The sequence below is a fragment of the Trachurus japonicus genome, chromosome 13 (assembly GCF_045865225.1).
Source record: "Trachurus japonicus isolate A0001 chromosome 13, Traja_1.0".
In the NCBI taxonomy this organism is placed as follows: Eukaryota; Metazoa; Chordata; class Actinopteri; order Carangiformes; family Carangidae; genus Trachurus; species Trachurus japonicus.
The window spans coordinates 293,481-313,232 of NC_140919.1; the positions used below are offsets into that span (position 1 = coordinate 293,481).

The 19,752-nt window shown below is 43.6% G+C and overlaps 2 protein-coding genes and 1 long non-coding RNA gene across 3 annotated transcripts in view; all 3 read right to left on the reverse strand.

The window, feature by feature from the left end:
* LOC146975175 (uncharacterized) overlaps window positions 1–8,369 on the reverse strand; it is a 40,689-nt gene extending 32,320 nt beyond the window's left edge. Inside the window, exons 1-3 of the mRNA XM_085794562.1 lie at window positions 7,603–8,369; window positions 7,316–7,489; window positions 7,053–7,226 (exon numbers count right to left, since the gene is read on the reverse strand). Of these exons, the coding sequence (XP_085650688.1) occupies window positions 7,053–7,226; window positions 7,316–7,489; window positions 7,603–8,369 (1,115 nt within the window). The remainder of the gene's footprint in view (window positions 1–7,052; window positions 7,227–7,315; window positions 7,490–7,602) is intronic.
* LOC146975173 (uncharacterized) overlaps window positions 1–19,752 on the reverse strand; it is a 197,031-nt gene that overhangs the window by 93,250 nt on the left and 84,029 nt on the right. Inside the window, exon 5 of the mRNA XM_085794664.1 lies at window positions 10,177–10,290. Within this exon, the coding sequence (XP_085650790.1) occupies window positions 10,177–10,290 (114 nt within the window). The remainder of the gene's footprint in view (window positions 1–10,176; window positions 10,291–19,752) is intronic.
* On the reverse strand, window positions 129–4,888 carry LOC146975176 (uncharacterized). Its single transcript, XR_015037328.1, has 3 exons — window positions 4,775–4,888; window positions 3,296–3,400; window positions 129–497 (listed from the first exon to the last, which is right to left on the reverse strand). It is a non-coding gene; the product is annotated as an uncharacterized LOC146975176 (long non-coding RNA).

Sequence of the window (19,752 nt, forward strand, 5' to 3'; positions counted from 1 at the left end):
AAACCACCACTGACTCGGAATCTGGTGGCTGTGAGAAATTTAGCGTTGACGGCCGCCACTAACTTCTCTATGTCGGAATGTTACCAATTATTTTGAGATTTGAGACTAATTACAACCATAAAATACCACTTACCAAGTGTTAACATTTTTAAGACTTTTGAAAAATTGATTTAAGACATTTTAATGCCAATTAAGGCCTTGTTTTTAGATTAATGAATTCAATGCCTTTTAAGACTTTTTAAGGATCCGTAAGAACCCTGCCAACAGGCCTGGCATATGGTCAGACAAAGGAAATGTGACTGACTCTACATTTCTGAACAGTGCAACATTTTTAAAGAATGCCATTGAACAGACAATACATATACTTTTGGAACTGTGGAAAAGAAATAAATAGCCAAAAGAAAATTGATGTAGCAGATAAAGCAGATGTATGTATGTAGCAGATGAAGAGATGTCCACCCTCCAATTGGTAGTAATCAGCTGGCTCCTTGGTGCATCTAGGGAAAAAGAGAGAAAAAAAAAGAGATTTTTTAAATATTATTTAAATTATCTGTATAAAATGCTCTGACGTCCTTTGCTTCATTCTAATGTTCAACCTAACATCAAACATCAGATCATTCACAGGGGGTTTGGAGGGGGGGTGTCAAAGAGTCAATCGATTAGTACTCCGCGATTATCAAATACTTTCGCTTGAAATGCCTATCCCTACTGGAGTCCAGACTCCACACCAGTAAAAACAAGATAATAGACCACTAGTTTAATGTTAGTATTCAGTCGGTATTCAGCTGTATAGTCAATGATTTCCCTCAACTCTATCACTCAGTCAGCCAGCATCTATTCTGGGGCCGTTGACCCGCTGTTTTGGTAGGAAACGGATCCAGGGCGAGAGAGACAGACCTTTCCTTCAAAATAAAAGCACCAAGCTAATAAAATGCGGTAAAACTCTTTTAATTTAAGGAATATAATTTACAAGAAAGTCCCCGAGCCATTAAATTGACATTTTGCTTTTATTGTATTACAAGTTAATGTTTATTCAGGGTACCCCCAGAATTTTGCAACTCAAATTTAAGACTTTTTAAGACCTTTTTAAGACCACATCTAATGAAATTTAAGACCAACCTCGCAACAGTCATTTTACGTTTGCCAACGCAGCATTCCATGATTTTTTGCAAGTAGATACAGTTATGTTGTTGCGATGTATCATGCAGATAGATAAAAAATAAGACCTTTGTAGGGGTGTAACGATACACATAAATCACGGTTCGGTACGCACCTCGGTTTTGAGGTCTCGGTTCGGTTCATTTTCGGTAAGAGAACAAAATGCAAAACATAAATTTGCTTGTTGTTTATTAGGAATTTTTCTAAACCAAATTTACATGTTTTAGTCAAATGTAATTATTTTACTCACCTACTAATGCTATGTTGTAGGTACATTCTGTCCCTGATACAAATAAACTTATTAAACTAAACCAAGACATTATACAAAATATGAAAAAAATATAAAAGGCTACTGTTGTAAAGTGCTGCCTAATAAGTTCAATAAATTATTCTCAAAATAACAAAACATACAGCCTTACAATGATTTTTTTTTTTTTTTTTTTTTACATGTAAAGTGCAGCACTAATAGTTAAGCCAGTGACGGACTGACAGGGCAATGTGGGCAAATGCCACAACGGCTGCCTGACGATGCAACCGTTCGGCCGCAAATAAATAAATAAATGAATGAATAACGCGGGTCATCACGAGGCACAGTGCGTAGTGTCAACACAGCAGCGACGTGCGCCTGCTCTGGGCGCATCTGCAGCAGATCCACATGTACTGGAGCTTGTGCGCAACACAGACACAGAGAGAGAGACAGACAGACAGACAGACGGACAGACAGACAGACAGAGAGGAGATAGGAGCCACAGCCCCCCCACCTCCACCTCCACCTCCATTCCTCCCAAAAGCAGGAGGGTCTTCAAGCCTCTGTTTTCTCGCTAGCGGTAGCATTAGCGATAGCCACGACGTAAACGGGCTGCACGTGTAGCTGCAGGCGGACTGTAAACACACACAACTTCTGTACCGAAACTCACTCGTTCACAGCGCTGTGCTGAACCGAACGCCCCGTACCGAATCGGTTCAATACAAATACATGTACCGTTACACCCCTAGACCTTTGAGAATGAAATTTAAGACTTGTAAACTAAATTTAAGACCTTTTCAAGGCCTTAATTTATAGTTATCAAATTTAAGACTTTTTCAAGTTTTTAAGACCCCGCGGGTACCCTGTTATTTTATAAGTTTTATGTTGGTGAATACTTTTATTTTGGTGAATTTGGTGATTTCGGTATCAGCTACAGACAGGAACCAGAATGCAGACTAATTGGGAGGTAACTGACACCAGGCTCTTCGCTTGTCTGAAGAGCCTGGTGATGCGAGGCTAGCCAGCATCAGTCCTGTGGAAATTTCAATTACTTCTGTATGGGATGGTGCTATACATTTAAAGCGATAGTTCACCCAAGATTGAAATTTCACTCATTATCTACTCACCCTCATGTCGACTAAGGGCTGGGAGAAGTTTCAGAGTCCTCCGTGGCTTCTCTGAGTTACAGGGGGTCTCGACGTAGCAGTGCATGTCAATATAACAGTTGCAAATGGATACCAACTGTCTTGGTAACAAAAAGACACACCAAAAAACATCCAAATACCTCCATGCTGCTCGTCTGTAATGTCCGTCTTGTATTGAAGCCCCGAAATGCAAAATTGTCCCGGAAAAAATTGAATAAGTCAATTTTTCAAGCTTGTTTTGTAGCGGAAGCTTCTCAAAGCTCCTCTTCCCGGTTCGTCATATTTGGACGAACTGGGAAGAGAACAGACCCTGGTTCGTCCAAATATGACGAACCGGGAAGAAGAGCTTCGAGAAGCTCGAAAAATTGACTTATTTCATTGTTTTTGGGACAATTTCGCATTTCGGGGCTTCAATACAAGACGAACATTACATACGAGCAGCATGGAGGTATTTGGATGTTTTTTGGTGTGTCTTTTTGTTATGAAGACAGTTGGTATCCATTTGCAACCGTTATATGGACATGCACTGCTACGTCGAGACCCCCTGTAAGAGAGAAGCCACTGAGGACTCTGAAACTCCTCCCAGCCCTTAGTCGACATGAGGGTGAGTAGATAATGAGTGCAATTTCAATTTTGGGTGAACTATCACTTTAAAAACTTGAACTGAAATTAATCTGAACTAGGTTTAATGAAAAAATTTAAGAAGCAAAATGCATTTGCCATAATTCTTGGTCTGTTTGCCTACCTGTTTGCATGTTGAAGTCTGTACCCCATCATCTTTTGCTCTATTGTCACTTCGGGTTCTCCAGCACGATGATCTCATGGGTAGAGCACTGCTGTGGGTCCTTGGCTGTGTAAAATACAGATTGACATAACAAAGAGTATTCAGTCAATTAGAAACAGAGTAAAACATTAATTAATCAAGGACAAAAATATCTTTAGCTGTGTCACAGTATTAAGGATAGAATGATTTTTTTTTTATTTATTTTGCGGCTGATCCTGATTATTATTACTCAAATAACACTATATTTAGAACTAATATCCTAATGAAAATTACTGCCACATATCTTTGACTTTAAAGTTTCTATTATTTTGTCCAACCTATGAAGGGTGAATTGAACTTATTACACCTGTGTGTATAAACTGGATTCACTAATGATGGCTTATTTGCAGGCTACGGTATATCATTTTCAGCTGGATGACTAATACTTCATCAACCGAGTATACACTAATATCAGTGATACTTTACTTTTATTAACAGGAGTGAGTATTAGTAACCATGCTAAGAGGCCACAGTCCTCTTGAGTGTCTCATCTCCAGTAGTTTCTGTTACTAGCAGAGTTCATGTTGTTTTCTTCTGCAGCAGAGTGCGTTTTCTAAAGCAGTGGTTCTCACACACACACACGCGCGCGCCGAGTAGCCGCGAAGCAGCGAGAAGCGGAGCCCTTTGATGTTAACGACTGTGTCACACCGGAGCCACGTCGCTCCGGTTCACAGCAGCAGCGGCGCGGCGCGCGAGCCGCGAGCTATGGCCGCGAGCGAGCCTGTCAAGCCGGGCAGGAAGTCGCACAAAGAAACAGCGGAAGAATCCTGTAAATTTTCAAAATAAAACACATTCCGAAGCCGGTTTACCGCCCCCCCCCTCCCCCCATTTGGGAACCACTGTTCTAAAGGAACTTTCACTTATGTTTACACAGTGTTCAAAACAGTGTCTTAAATAACTCAATAAACAGCCCATGAAAAAAATATTTTTTCCTGCAGATATCTTTGTTACAACATGACTGAGCTAATTGGAGTAGTTTCATGTTGTGTCCGACAACGGGAGGGTTTTAACAGCTGACGTCCTGCTGTTAGCTTAGCTGCTGCTGTTAGCTGTCAGCAGCAGCTAAGCTAACGGCTACGATAGCCATGACTAGTTGCAGAGGCGTGCACACAGAAGTGGTGGTGTTTGTTCGGTAATTCGTTTTGTAGATTTAACAAACATCAGATTAGTCAGGGCGGTTTTGGCAGCCCGGAGCCTCCACATTTGGTGCCTACACCGGTGGCTAATGCTACCAGTTAGCCGCTAACGCTACCAGTTAGCCGCTCGCTAGAATGCTACTACGGGGTTGAAAGCCGGATAGCTCATGTGCTAATGGCGATTAGCTTTTCTCTCTTTTCTTTCTAACCCTTTTCTCTGTAACACGTTAATGAAGCCATGTACCGGCTGAAACATCCTCCTCACCGTTGGTTAGAACAAGGAGAATAAGAAAAAAAAAACCCTCCATGGTGACATGTCGAGACATGTCCAGGACTTCACATCCGTTAACGTTACACAGCCCCCCTCCCTCTCACCAGAGCCTGCCTCGTTTGAATCCCTGACACCAACAACGCCACAATAATAACAGAGAAATATCTTACCTGGTATTTTTTGCAGGATTTAAATTCACTCAAGCTCTCGCTAGGACCAGGTTCCAGCCGACTGTTTGTCCATTTATCCGTACCGTAAAAATAATCCACATGACTGGTCATTCTTGAACGACTGAAGTGCGTCGCGGCGGTTCCCGTTTCACAGCAGCAGTAACGGTTATTTTCAAATTTGGCGCCGGAAAGGCGCGCACAGCTGTCATTGGCCAAGAGCCATTATGTCAGTCAGATCAACCAATCATGTTCAAATGCTCACGATGAGACAGCCAATGGATTTTGTTTCATTGTGGTAACATTTTATTTTTTATTTTTATATCTAATAAAAAAAATAATTCCTGACCTGCAATCGGTTCACAGACCATTGCTAAGTAAAACACACCGTTGCTAGGGTCACCGCTCTGATCAGAGGACACAGAGGAGGAGAACTATGCAGGATATTTACTTTGATTGAATTTTTACCTTCAGCTTCGGACTAATTGTGATGTTAGATAAATTACTTAACTTGTTACAGGGGGGGGGGTTATAAATATACACATATACTATACTATATACTATATTTTTTAAATGTTTTACACGTATATATATATGTGTGTGTGTGTGTGTGTGTGTGTGTATGTTGTATAAAATATAAACATTTAAAAAATATAGTGCCTTTTTGGCCTTGATCTCAATATATTTTTCAATATATACACATATATGATCCATGCATATATATGAAAATATATAAAACATTAAAAAAATATAGTGCCTTTTTGGCCTTGATTTCAATATATTTTTCAATATATACACATATATGATCCATGCATATATATATAAATATATAAAATATTTAAAAATATAGTGCCTTTTTGGTCTTTATTTCAATATATTTCTCAATATATACACATATATGATCCATGCATATATTGCAATATATTGGAAAATATAAAAATTAAATCCCATATATGGGAATATATTGCCTAATATATCACATGATATTTTCTAATATATTGCAATATATTTTTCTTTCGTAAGGGTGGTCTGAGTGATGGGATCTAATGTCATCAAAGCATGGATCACCTGAGACAGATGTTAATACCAGGTGTGACCAGGTGTGAACGGGGCCATAGAAAATGTTATAAGCCGGTGCATATTCTCATTTGCCCAGGTCATAGTATTTCAAAGGAGGTTAAATCGAAAGCAACTGGACTTAGTTATTTGTCTAGGAAGACGTTTCACCTCTCATCCAAGAGGCTTCATCAGTTCATGTACGCATCTGACCAGGCTGGGACTGGTTGCTGGGTTGCAACACACTCAGACAGAGACTGGTACATCCCAAGGACAAAACACCACACACCCACAAAAGCAATCTGGTGTATGCAGTCCAATGCAACGAGGAATGAAAGACCTCTACATTGGAGAAACAAAACAACCACTGCATAAACGCATGGCCCAACACAGGAGAGCTAACTCCTCAGGCCTGGACTCTGCTGTCCATTTACATCTCAAGGAGAAAGCCCACTCCTTTGAGGACAGCAATGTCCAAATCCTAGACAGAGAGGATAGATGGTTTGAAAGAGGAGTTAAAGAGGCCATCTACGTAAAAGTAGAGAAACCATCCCTCAACAGGGGAGGTGGCCTCAGACACCACCTATCTCCAATTTACAATGCTGCCCTTTCATCCCTTCCCGGGAGATTCAACAATCTAGCCTCAAAGAACAACTACTGTTCACAAGTGGCAACTGACTCCAACGACTATCGTTATAACACAATAGGGCACTAACGAAGTCGAAACCAACTTTCCATCAAAGACAGTCCTTTAAACGACTGTCGTTGGCACTTGGAGCACAAAAGGGAACCAGTGACATCATCACCCTTGTGAACGCCCACACAAGAGGTTAAATAGTGAGTCTCCACACCAGGTAGATGGACCAGTCCCAGCCTGGTCAGATGCGTACATGAACTGATGAAGCCTCTTGGATGAGAGGTGAAACGTCTTCCTAGACAAATAACTAAGTCCAGTTGCTTTCGATTTAACCTCCTTTGAAACATAGAAAATGTTCCAGCTCCTCCTCCTCCATCAGACAGTGTGTGTGGCTGCAGCAGCCTCTCCATACCTGAGAGAGTCCAGTCTCCAGTCTGGATCCTCCAGTCCAGCAGACAGCAGCTTCACTCCTGAGGCTCCTGGATGATTGTAGCTCAGGTCCAGCTCTCTCAGATGGGAGGGGTTGGAGCTCAGAGCTGAGGCCAGAGAAGCACATCCTTCCTCTGTGATCAGACATCCTGACAGACTGAACACACAACAACACACAGGAACCCTCTGTCAACACCTGCTGCTGTGTTCAAGTGTCATCAGATAAACAGCTGGATGGATCCTCACCTGAGAGTCTCCAGTCTACAGTGTGGACTCTCCAGTCCACCAGACAGCAGCTTCACTCCTGAGGCCTGCAGGTTGTTGTTACTCAGGTCCAGGTGTCTCAGACTAGACGACTGGGAGCTGAGGACTGAGGACAGAGCTTCACAGCTTCTCTCTGAGAGGTTACAGTTGCTCAGTCTGAAGAAATGATCATGAGGAATTAAAGAAGAAAGGAGTTTATTATCTGATCTGTTGAAAAGACAAAGGGGTTTTATATAATGATGAATAAATTCAACTATCTCTACACTTACAGAGCTTTGTTAGAGGCTTTGACCACTGGCAGCAGCCTCAGAAGAGCCTCCTCTGAAGCAGAGTATTTCTTCAGGTCAAACTCTTCCAGATCTTCTTCTGATGACAGTAAGATGAAGACCAGAGCCGACCATTGACCAGGAGACAGTTCATCTGTGGAGAGACGTCCTGATCTCAGGGACTGTTGGATCTCATCCACTAGAGAACGATCATTCAGTTCATTCAGACAGTGGAACAGGTTGATGCTTTTCTCTGCAGAGGGAGTCTCTACAATCTTCTTCTTGATGTACTGGACTGTTTCCTGATTGGACCGTGAGTCACTTCCTGTCTGTGTCATCAAACCTCGTAGGAGATTCTGATTGGTCTCCAGTGAAAGACCCAGGAGGAAGCGGAGGAACAAGTCCAGGTGTCCATTTGGACTCTGTAAGGCCTCGTCCACAGCACTCTGGTAGAAAGATCTTGATTTGTCTCCAGACACTTCATACCACCAGGAGGTTGGTTGTTGTTGTGACATCAGGTTGAGTCCAGAGATGATGAAGGTCAGATGGACATGAAGAGCAGCCAGAAACTCCTGAACACTCAGATGGACGAAGCAGAACACCTTGTCCTGGTACAGGCCTCTCTCCTCTTTAAAGATCTGTGTGAACACTCCTGAGTACACTGAGGCTGCTCTGATATCGATGCCACACTCTGTCAGGTCGGATTCATAGAAGATCAGGTTACCGTTCTGCAGCTGCTCAAAAGCCAGTTTTCCCAGAGAATTGATCATCTTCCTGCTCTCTGGACTCCAGTGTGGATCTGTCTCAGCTCCTCCATCATACTTGACCTTCTTCAGTTTTAGATGAACCACCAGGAAGTGGATGTACATCTCAGTCAGGGTTTTGGGCAGCTCTCCTCCCTCTCTGGTCTTCAACAGCTCCTCCAGAACTGTAGCAGTGATCCAGCAGAAGACTGGGATGTGGCACATGATGTGGAGGCTTCGTGAGGTCTTGATGTGGAAGATGATCTCTCTGGCCTGCTTCTTCTTTCTTAACCTCTTCCTGAAGTACTCCTCCTTCTGTGGGTCAGTGAACCCTCTGACCTCTGTCACCATGTCAACACGCTCAGGAGGGATCTGATTGGCTGCTGCAGGTCGTGTGGTTATCCAGAGGCGAGCAGAGGGAAGCAGGTTCCCCCTGATGAGGTTGGTCAGCAGCACGTTGACTGAGGTGGACTCTGTCACATCAGTCAGGATCTCAGTGTTGTGGAAGTCCAGAGGAAGTCGACACTCGTCCAGACCGTCAAAGATGAAGACGACCTGGAACTGATCAAACCTGCAGATTCCTGCTGCTTTGGTTTCAGAGAAGAAGTGATGAACAAGTTCCACCAAGCTCAACTTTTTCTCTTTCAGCACATTCAGCTCTCTGAAGGTGAAGGGAAATGTGAAGTGTATGTCCTGGTTGGTTTTGTCTTCAGCCCAGTCCAGAGTGAACTTCTGTGTTAAAACTGTTTTCCCAATGCCAGCCACTCCCTTTGTCATCACTGTTCTGATTGGTCGGTCTCTTCCAGGTGGGGCTTTAAAGATGTCTTCTTGTCTGATGGTTGTTTCTGGTTTCCTGGACACTGTTTCAATCTGTCTGACCTCATGTTCATCATTGACCCCTGCAGCCCCTCCCTCTGTGATGTAGAGCTCTGTGTAGATCTGGTTCAGAGGGGTTGGGTTTCCTGCTTTAGAGATCCCCTCAAACACACACTGGAACTTCTTCTTCAGGACAGATTTGAGTTTACGTCCACAAACCGGACCAGGAGTTCCTGAATAAACAAAAACACAGTAAAATTCATAAAGAAAATATAACATTTAAATCCTCTAAATAACGACTATATGTTTCCCTCCATGTGTTGATGTCAGTGAACGTCTCATTTGTCCATCATGTTGAATCTTTAGAGAAATCCTCTTACCGCTCTGCAGACGCTCAGCCAGCTCCTCCTGCTTCATCCTCCTCAGGAAGTTCACTGTGATCTTCACTAATGCCTCTCTGCTGCTCCTCCTCTGCTCTTCATCCTCCTCATCCTCCCTCTGACTCCCTGAGCATTCTGGGTAATCTGGACTCAGAGCCTTGTGGATCTTCTTCAGCTTGTTCTTGACAAAAGTGACCATGTTCTCCTCCAGCAGCTGGAACAGAAACTCTATGAGTGACAGCATCAAACTAAAACCATGGAGCCAAACATCAGATCCATGTTGGACAGACTGACAATCCACTGGTGTCAAAGTGCAGCATGGAGATGATGGTGAACACAACAGATGTAACAGCAGCTGTTGGACATGTCCTCACCATAAATATGGAGTCCAGCTGTGTTTGATGCTGCTGGGCAGACTGACCACTGGGAACCTCTGAGCTCTCCTGGTCCACTCTGTGGAGGAATCAGTGTCAAGTCAACATCAGTACAGAGAGATAATACAAGATGGACTTTATATGTCCCCTGAGGACGTTCACAACAGACAGAGACACTTTGGTTTCAGACCTGGTCCAACAACACGTCGTACAAACTGGTTCTTTTCTACAATAACCTGAGTCTGACTGTCAGTTACATCTTACATCTGATCAGCTGATCCACGTCCTCCTTTAAACTCAGCACCTATGCCCATTGACATGTTGCTCTTTAAAGACAGACAGCTGGGTTCAGGAGAGTCTGGTCTCTGCTGCTGGATCCTGAAACAACAACACAACTGATAAATGTGCATGTTGGAGAAAAACTGATGAAAAATATCTTCAATCTTTTAATAAACACAACAACTGACTTTTAGAGAGAAAAGTCTTTCTGACTGTTTTCAACTCTGACCTTTCAAATAAAGCTCACCTCTTGTTAAACTGATGACGACCAATGGACTCATCGTTGGATCCAGTTTCAGGTCCAGGTCCAGGTCCAGGTCCAGGTCCAGGTCCAGGTCCAGGTCCAGGTCCAGGTCCAGGGCCAGGTCCAGGTCCAGGTCCAGGTCCAGCAGACTGTGGCTTGTGCTGCTGCTTTGGCCTTGAACACAACACACACAGAGCTTTGAGTGTGAATAATGATGGACCAGTGATCTGAGTCATGGACAGTTAGAGATGCTCATCTGACCTTTGACCTGTGGTCCTGTGTTTACGTTTCACACACAGTTTCTTAGAGGGAGGGGCTCCCTCCTCTCTGTCCTCACACTGATCCATGCTGCTGAGCTCACATCCACATCAGCTCACACACACTTTGTAGCTTCACCTGCAGAGGAAACACACATCATTCATCTGCACAGCAGCTCACATGTCCATCATGTCTCCAGCTGCTCCTCCACTGATTGGCTCTTCTTCTCTGCTTCATATCAGTGTCAGTTGAATGCAGTCACACAGCAGTGAGGAAGAGGAAGCTGCCATCAGCTGCTGTACTTCTACTATCAGTCCACTAGATGGCGTCATGAAGCTGCAGCCCAGCAACATGATCCATGGACCACTGTTTCCATCCACTGACACACACAAGGACTGAGATCCACTGAGTTGATGTGACACAGTCTCTGTGTGGACAGCGTCCCTGTAGAAAACCACTGGATCAAACAAGCTACAGCTGATTATTACACACACAACAACTGGGCCAAGACTTATTTCACCTCACAGCTCCACTATCACAACATTCACTCACACTGGAAATTCAAAGAGAGAAAAACACTCTCCAGCTGCCACTGACACTTATTGTCTCTGTCCATCCATTCATCGTCTGCTCCATCAAATGTCACAAAATACAGACAAATGATGCGTTCAAGTTCCTCTCAGTCTGAGGCCACGTCTTCAAATGTCTCGTTTTGTCACAGCAACAATCAAAGAGACAAAAATATTCAGTTTACAGTCAAATCAAACAGGAAATCTTTAGTTCTTGAGTTTGAAAACTGAAAATTTCTGCTTGAAAAATGTTGATTGAACAACTTCTTACTTCTTCTTCTTCTTACTTACTTCTTACTTTTAAACAGTAACAACAGAACCATTTGAGAAGATTTAAATAACAGAATGTTTTTTTCAGGGCCAATACCAATTATTAGTAATCAAGGAAACGGGTTTCTGATATTTAGAACTGATATTCATTTGCAGTAAAAATGAAAACATTTGTGTCAAAATGTAGACTAACACACCTGGGATTAGACTGAATACAGTTTACTGTTAGTTTGTCTTTTGTACACTGTAAAAAATCTGTGATTAAAATAGACCCTACATTTTTGTAGAATAACACAAACTCCAACTCTTGGTTCAGTGGTGACTTCAGGCAGAGAGGCAGCTGCATCAGAGCCAAATGATTTATTTGATCGGTTATCCGTGAAAAGAATGGCTGATACAGATTATTGTAAAAATATAACAATGCCTAATATCAGCTGATTTTATTGGACATGCCAATAATGGACGATAAACCAGTCGGATCCAGATGAGAGACACTTAACACACAATACCATGACACTGTATTACAAGGAAGTGGTACTGTAGACAAGTATGGTGTTTTTTATATCCCCGTGCAACAGAAATGTATGTATTTATTAAAAAAACACATACAAAGGGCACTTTTTAATCTGATGCAAAAAGGGCATAATTGTTCTACCCCTATTAAATAAAAGCCTGTCCCATATAGCAGGGCTCCAGACTAATGCTGTTCCGTCGTAAGTATATGTATTTGGGACAATAATTAACTCATTGAGTGCCAAACACGTAATATCTTGTTTTTCTTTCCCATGCGTAATTTTACGTTTTTTGCTATTTTTAAAAATAATAATAATAATAATAATAATAATAATAATAATAATAATTCATTTATTTTGTATAGCACTTTTACAGTGACCCAAAGACGGTTTACAGATGCAGTAAAATACATACATAAGGCACACACATAAAAAAAGAAAAAAAGGGGAGGTTAAATGCTTGGGTGAAAAGGAAAGTCTTCAGTCGGGATTTGAAGAGGGGAAAATTATGAAAATAGACACTTTAACACACCTTATGTGTAAATTTTGGGACTTAACGACAAGCAGAACTGAAATAGATGACGATCAAAAACTCATGACAGCTCATGATCTGGAAGTTTTTATCATAACTCGGCTTTTGCAAACGGAGTTCTGCATGTGGATGCAGCAGCTGCTCTGCTTCACCCGCGAGGCTCCAGCAGCTTGGAGCCGAAACAGGAAGCTCTCAGCCGACAGTCCCGCCCGGTCTTCATCTGGAGCAACACCGTGTCCTCCCCAAAGTCCTCCCGTGGTAAAATCTGATGGTCTCTGGACCAAAGCAGACCGGCACCACCGACCCGTACCACAGAAGGACCGCGACCACCGGTGGAGCCGGTGTTCCCGACCTGCTTTGGCCGAGAGACCATCACATTCCGGTGTTGTCTATGTTAGAAGTCGAGTCTATTTCTATTTTTTACAAGCTCTTGTGAATGAACAAAACCTCTCAAAGCCCACGATCGCCTGTTTGAGCCCTATTTAAGGTGCTTCAGAGGCGGCCCACCCTCCCCCAAACCCCTCCAACGGACAAACACAAGAATATAGTATTAGATTATTTTTATTATTTTATTATATATAATCAGTGTTGGGAGGGTTACTTTTAAAATGTATACCCCTACAGATTACTGATTACATGTCTCAAAATCTGTCATCTGTAATGTATTTAGATTACTCAAGTAAAGTAATGTATTCTGAATACTTTCTGGATTACTTTTAGTTTACTTCAAAATCACCTGCCTGAGCGCCTTCAACACTGAATTTAACTTACACATGATCTTATAGGTTACCGTGGCTCCTTTAGATTAAGTCATCAATAAATGTGTTTGAATTTGTCAAACCACAGTTTAATTTGTTATTGGCGGAGCATCAGACGTGAGACTGATACAACCTCAGCAGTCACAAGTTGAACCCTCGCCCCCCCCTGCCTCTTCTGACACACACATCCTGTACGTGACTCTCAGCAGCAAGTTGACATAAGGTGCGCCCCCAGCGACCACAACTTGACATGGAAATGAGCGGTAGTCTAGAAAACTGGCGAGTTTTATATTGATTTGACTTGAGTAAATTACTTATTACACTTTTTTAACAGGTAACCTGTAATTGTCGCCTACAGGACTATTATTTCTAGAGTCCCTCCCAATCCTGGTTACTGTGAAGAACCTGATGCTGAAGAACACTGATCACTGGAAAATCAATAATCAATAAAGTCTCAGGAAATTAAAAACCAAGACGAAAACATGAAGTGGTCAGTATTGATCAGTGATAGGTAGTTACAGCTTCTGCTTTTATTCCAGCGCTTCGACCGACAACATCCACACAACATGGAGGACACGGTTCTGTCGGTCCAGACTTTACAGCTGCAGCTCTGACTCAGCTACACTAACATTATAATAACACAACAACAACACAACCACAAGTTGAAGGGCAGAGAACTCAGGTAACGACAGGTGTTAACGAGGAAAACATCCAGACTGTTCACCTTACCTTCACACGGGGAAACAAACTGCGACACAACCGCTGGGTCGAAGAGGAAGTAAACTTTAAACAGGAAGTGGGGGAGGAGGAGGGTGGGGTGACATCTGTAAACTGAGTAGAGAGACTGGTGTTTTTTACTGCCGTTTATTACCACTATTGAACCATAACGGTTTCATGAAAAAACTTTGAACTGTGACTCATCTGTTGCTCTTTGGTCCGTGTGTGTGTGTGTGTGTGTGACAGTCGACACTGATGAGAGCAGCCACTAGTGAACAACCTCTTGTTTAATAATACAGTACATTCAAGGCCAATGATACATCCTCACCAGTACATATTCAGCAATGCAACACTGGCTCTCTACAGAAATAGAAATGTGAAATCTTGAAGTCAGTGCACGACATTGAGAAAGAACACTTAACAGTCAACGTGGAACACAGTCTGCACACATTCTGCTTTTCTGCACAGAACACACCTCCGACTAGTGCTGCTAAAACCAACATAAAAAATAGATCTCAAAATAAGTTATATATATATATATATATATATATGTTCTGAGGGTCTTCATAGAAATATTGGGTTGGGGTTCATATTTACAGCAATATAGACTTTGATGGGGTTTTCTCAAACGACAGAAATTGCACAGTAGTTAAAGAATCCAAGATCACCATTTTCAAAAAGAGTTCACACACATAGTAAACAGTCAGTCCTCAAGATGCAGTATGAAGTTGCACATTGTCGTCATGCCACAGAGGGGGCTGCTTCGAGGCTTTGGTACACAACGTCCTGATTGGAAGAAAAACAAAGCTACGAGGTTACATCCACACCACTGCCCGTTCCTGGGATCGAACCAGCGAATCAGAGCCAGGTGACTACAGCACACGTCAGGACTGGGGAAGACTCTTGGCACTCGGATCACAGGTGCAGGTCCGTGCTGGATGACCAATCATATGCAGCCGTGTTGGACGTTTTGAGGAGGCGGCGAGGGCGGAGATAAAGGGTCACGATGGAGGAGGGGGGAGGGAGGGGGTTGGAAACAGTATCAAAAATGTCCCAGACTCCCTTCAGTACGGGAACGTGCTCTGTGCTGTTACTAATACTGACTCACTGGGCGCAGTCTGGCTTCGGCTCAGGTGTGTTTGGTTTTCACACCTGTGGCCTCAGGTCTGTGGTTCAGACCGACCCGGTCCGAGCAGGTCTGATGTTCACAGGCTGGACAGAAGGCCGGAAAACCACCGGGTTCCACATGGACGAGTGACTGCAGCCGAGTTTTCCTGACGGCCCTGAACGCAGCAGCAGCAGCAGCAGCAGCAGCAGCTCTCACGATGCGTTCAGGTCAGTGAGCGAGTTTGACTCCGGTTCCACAGGAAAACATGAGCTGGTGGTTTTTCTTCTGGTCTGTGGATCAGAACCTGATGCGTCTGTTTCCTCGGTCTAATGTCGATGTTTCTGTTGTTTTAGTCTCAGTTTCAGGGTCAGATGATCTGGACCCTGAGCTCACTTCAAATCAAACTTTATTTATACAGCGTCTTCAGTTCACATCCTGCTACACAAAGTGTTGACCAACATTAAAAAGCAGTAAAATCAGTTCAGCTGGGACAAAAATACAGGATGGTTATAAAACTGTCATAGTCTGCACAGAGTACGGTGGCTGACGAGGCCCAAACTTTTCCCATCAGGAGAAAAAACAAATAAAACAACGAGCAGCAGGAAGTCAAAACAACAAACAACAGAACACTCGAGCTTTAACCTTTGACCTTCCAGAGTATGGTAATACAGTAAGCGTAGCTGTAGCTACAGCTACAGGCCTGGAGCGCTTCAAGGACAATTCCAGGCAAATTCAACCTGGGGTCTAGTTTCTAATATTTCTGTTTCTGCATCGCCACAGCAGCGCATAATGGGAGTGGGCCGATCGGGATCATCCCTGTGTTCCCCACTTCTCCCCGAAAGGACCCGGCGGCGAACATGCAATTTTTGTACCCAAACCTGGAAGTGCAGTTGTGAGTGACTTTGCATATTTTTGCCTATTTTTGAGTGAGAAGTTGAGTTGTGACTTTGAGTGAGAAGTGTAATTGTCCCATCGGTTGGGTTCAGGCAATGAAGAAAGGAGTTGGTTAAGAGTCCAGATAAGAGAGTCCATCGACCAGCAACAGCGGGGAACATAGGACCCTCTTTCTGAAAAAGGGTCCTATGTTCCCCAGTATGTATTGCGACCAGGGAACATAGGACCTTTTTTGGGAAAAATGGGGAACATGGGAGCCTTTTTCAAATGTTTTTTAAATATTATGGTTATTATGTCATATTTCAATTAATCTTAGTATTGTATCTGTTCCCACTTTACCTGCCCAGGGACTACAGGCGGAAATTAGCAATTGTTGCTATAACCTGGCTCAAAGCATCTCTTCTTGTTTTACAAGATTAATGTTTTTTGTGCATTGTCCCTGTTTTAAATAAATAAATTCATTCATTCATCCAAAAGAAGGTCCTATGTTCCCCAATCGGGGAATATAGGTATGCTCCCCTTGAAACAGACCCGAGTGGTTTGTTCACAAGCAAGTGGACATCTTTGTAAACTGAAAGTCAAGTTAAGGGCTAACGTGTTTACAGGTCGTCTGAAGCTCCTGTTTGTTCATCAAAGTAATATCAACTCAGAGCCACAACGTCTTCGTAGCAGTCAGAGTAAGTCTGGATGTTGTTTATTCTACCTGTAAACACACTGAACGTGTAAACTTGAGACTTTTAGACCTAAAATATTAGGAAACTTTAGCCCCAGTTTGAATTTGCTTGGAATTGTCCTTGAAGTTGTTGTTGTTGTTGTTTTTACCTCCTTGTTGTGTTTGTGTTGTATCGTCTTGTTTGTGTCCATGAATCTGCAGCTGGTTTGTCCTTGTCAGCCACCGTACTCGGTGACATCAGAGAGTGGAACTAAAGAGCTAAAGGTCGTGACCTCAGAGGCCTGTGCTGTGCTTTAGTCGTCACTGTTGTGCTGCTCCGTCCTGGAACTGGACTCAAACCTGCGTTCACCTTTGACCTGCTCGGAAAAGTCGGCTGCAGTTTCAACAGCGCAGCCCCCCCTCCCCCTCCCCCTCCCACCTCCACAGGCACCAGGAAGGAAACCCTTACAAAAAGTGCAACTCGGTATCGTGGGCTGTCACTGATAAAGGCAACAACTGTGTGATAATAAACTCCTGGACCAGAGGACGAAAGAAACAGGGGGAGGCCAGGGGTCAGAGGTCAGGGGTCAGGGGGTAAAAACACACATGCTAGTAGTAGAAAACACTCATGAAAAGGTCGTTGGCACAGTTCATTTGGTCACTAATGAAAACTTCTTCGTGGCAAAGTCTTCTGCTCCTCTGTGTGGACGCTGCCCTCTGCTGGATGAACACTGAGCGCTGCAGCTTCCTGACAGGCAGCCACCATGTGCTGTGTCAGTGAGTGTGTGTTTAAGTGTGTGTTTATGTGTGTGTGTGTGTGTGTGTGTGTGTGTGTACATGTGTGTGTGTGTGTGTCATGCGCTCACACAAGCTCTGCAGGACTGGGGAGACTCTAGGATGCGTCACAGTGTGATCAAACTCACAAGCATGCAGACAAATCCACATGTCTGAACGGACACCATGAGCATTCCACGTGAAGGTGAATGTAAACAGATCAAGGCCAAGCGCCGGAGCTCAGCAGCACTTCTCCACCCCCCCCCCCCCCCCCACCCCAGATCAGGGGCTTCATCTGGGCCGGGAGGAGACCGGGTCCATCTGGACCTGCTCCGGAGAGGTGGAGGTCTGGAAAACTGTCTGGGAGAGTGAAGGGAGGAAGAGTGGAGCGTCGGGTCTCCTCCTCTTCCTCCTTCTCCTCCTCGGTCACTTGTTGTCCATCAGAGACTGGACTTTGTGAACCAGCTCCCGTGCTATCTTCAGGATGTGTTGGACATCATGACGCTCAGCCATCTCTGTGGATCAGACAGATAATCATTAATCCATGAGCTACTGGGTGTGTGTGTGTGTGTGTGTGTGTGTGTGTGTGTGTGTGTGTGTGTGTGTGTGTGTGTGTGTGTGTGTGTGTGTGTGTGTGTGTGTGTGTGTGTGTGTCTCACCATTGAAGAACTTGATGATGTCAGTGAAGTCCATGTTGTTGTCCATGATGATGTCACGGTAAACTGTGACCAGAGCCAGAGCGAGGAAGAGAACGAAGTGCTGCGAGGAAATCCTGGGCGCCACCCAGATCACCTCCCACACAGCAAACACATCCTCATACAGGAGCTCTGCGCACACACACACACACACACACACATTTGTGACGTGGTCTGACAATTTTGGACAAACTTTGGCATTTCAGAGCAACAAGAGACAAAATGGCACTACAGTGTCCATTCTGCCTTAGCTGAGGTTTGAACACACAACCTTCAACACTGAGAACCATCCTCTAACTCATTGAGCTAATTGGCCAGAGGTGAAACTGGTGTGTGGCTTCATAAATGGACAGCTGTCAACAGTTGTCAAGGCAGATTTCAAATAGCTGTGAAAATGTAAAAAATTCTGTTATCAAGACAAAAAAATCTCATAATACATACTGCATATTGACAGCATAGAAATGTTGGTGATTTGTTTTTTAACGATAAGTGTTTTGCTTCATAAGATTAAATCTAATGTTTAAAATGCCACTCTTACAATGACTCCAATTGTTCCCATGAGAGCAGAATTCAAAAGGTTTTCAAAAATTCAGTTTTTGAGATCTCCTCTTTGAACCGACACCTTATTGTGGTGGAGGGGTTTGAGCACCCGAATGATCCAAGGAGCTAGGTTGTCGGGGACTTAATGCCCCTGGTAGGGTCTCCCAGGGCAAACTGGTCCTAGGTGACGGAGACTAAGAGCGGTTCTACAGCCCCCTATGAAGAACGTAATACCCAGTGATGCCCGGATCGGCGTCACCGGGGCCCCACCATGGAGCCAAACCTGGAGCCTCGCAGGCGAGCGTCTGGTGGCCGGTTTCTGCCCACGTGGGCCGGCCTTCCAGTCGGACCACCACCCACAGGAGGGTTCAGAAGAAAGGAAGAAAGTATGAGAATCATTGAAATGTGACTCCACAGGAAGAACGTTCAACAGAAACTCAAAAACTTTGAAACGTAGTTTTTAGGGCCGGGACTTTAACGCGTTAATTACGATTAATTAATTACACAAACATTAATGCGTTAAAGAAATTAACGCATTTTAATCGCACTTATTTTGCACCTCGGAACGTTTCTCACTGGATGAGTTTCAGGCGTACTGATTACACTGGACCACAATCATCTAACAAGCCGCCGACACTGTTAATATAATACATCCATGCACTGATCACTGCAAGGGAGAGAGGAGGTGAAAAGAGACAACAACACTGTTACCTGTTGTATACTGGCCTCAGGCTGTACCATCGCTAAGAAACCAATGAGTAACGAGTTAAAGCTATGGTCTACGATGTCCTGTCCTGACCTGTCCCTGAACATCACACAGGGACAACATGGAGCTGTGTGATTGGTTACTGAGTTTTATTAATGTTTACATCAGGCTGAGTTCAACAAATCAGTTTATGCTACTGTGATTTAAGTAGCCAAATACTACAGTAATCATCATAGTGTATTGGCAGGAAAGACCATTTAATCTGTATGTATCAAATATCATTAATGAATTTGCATCCCTAGTCTGTTGGTCTTGGTTAAGTACCACCTTGA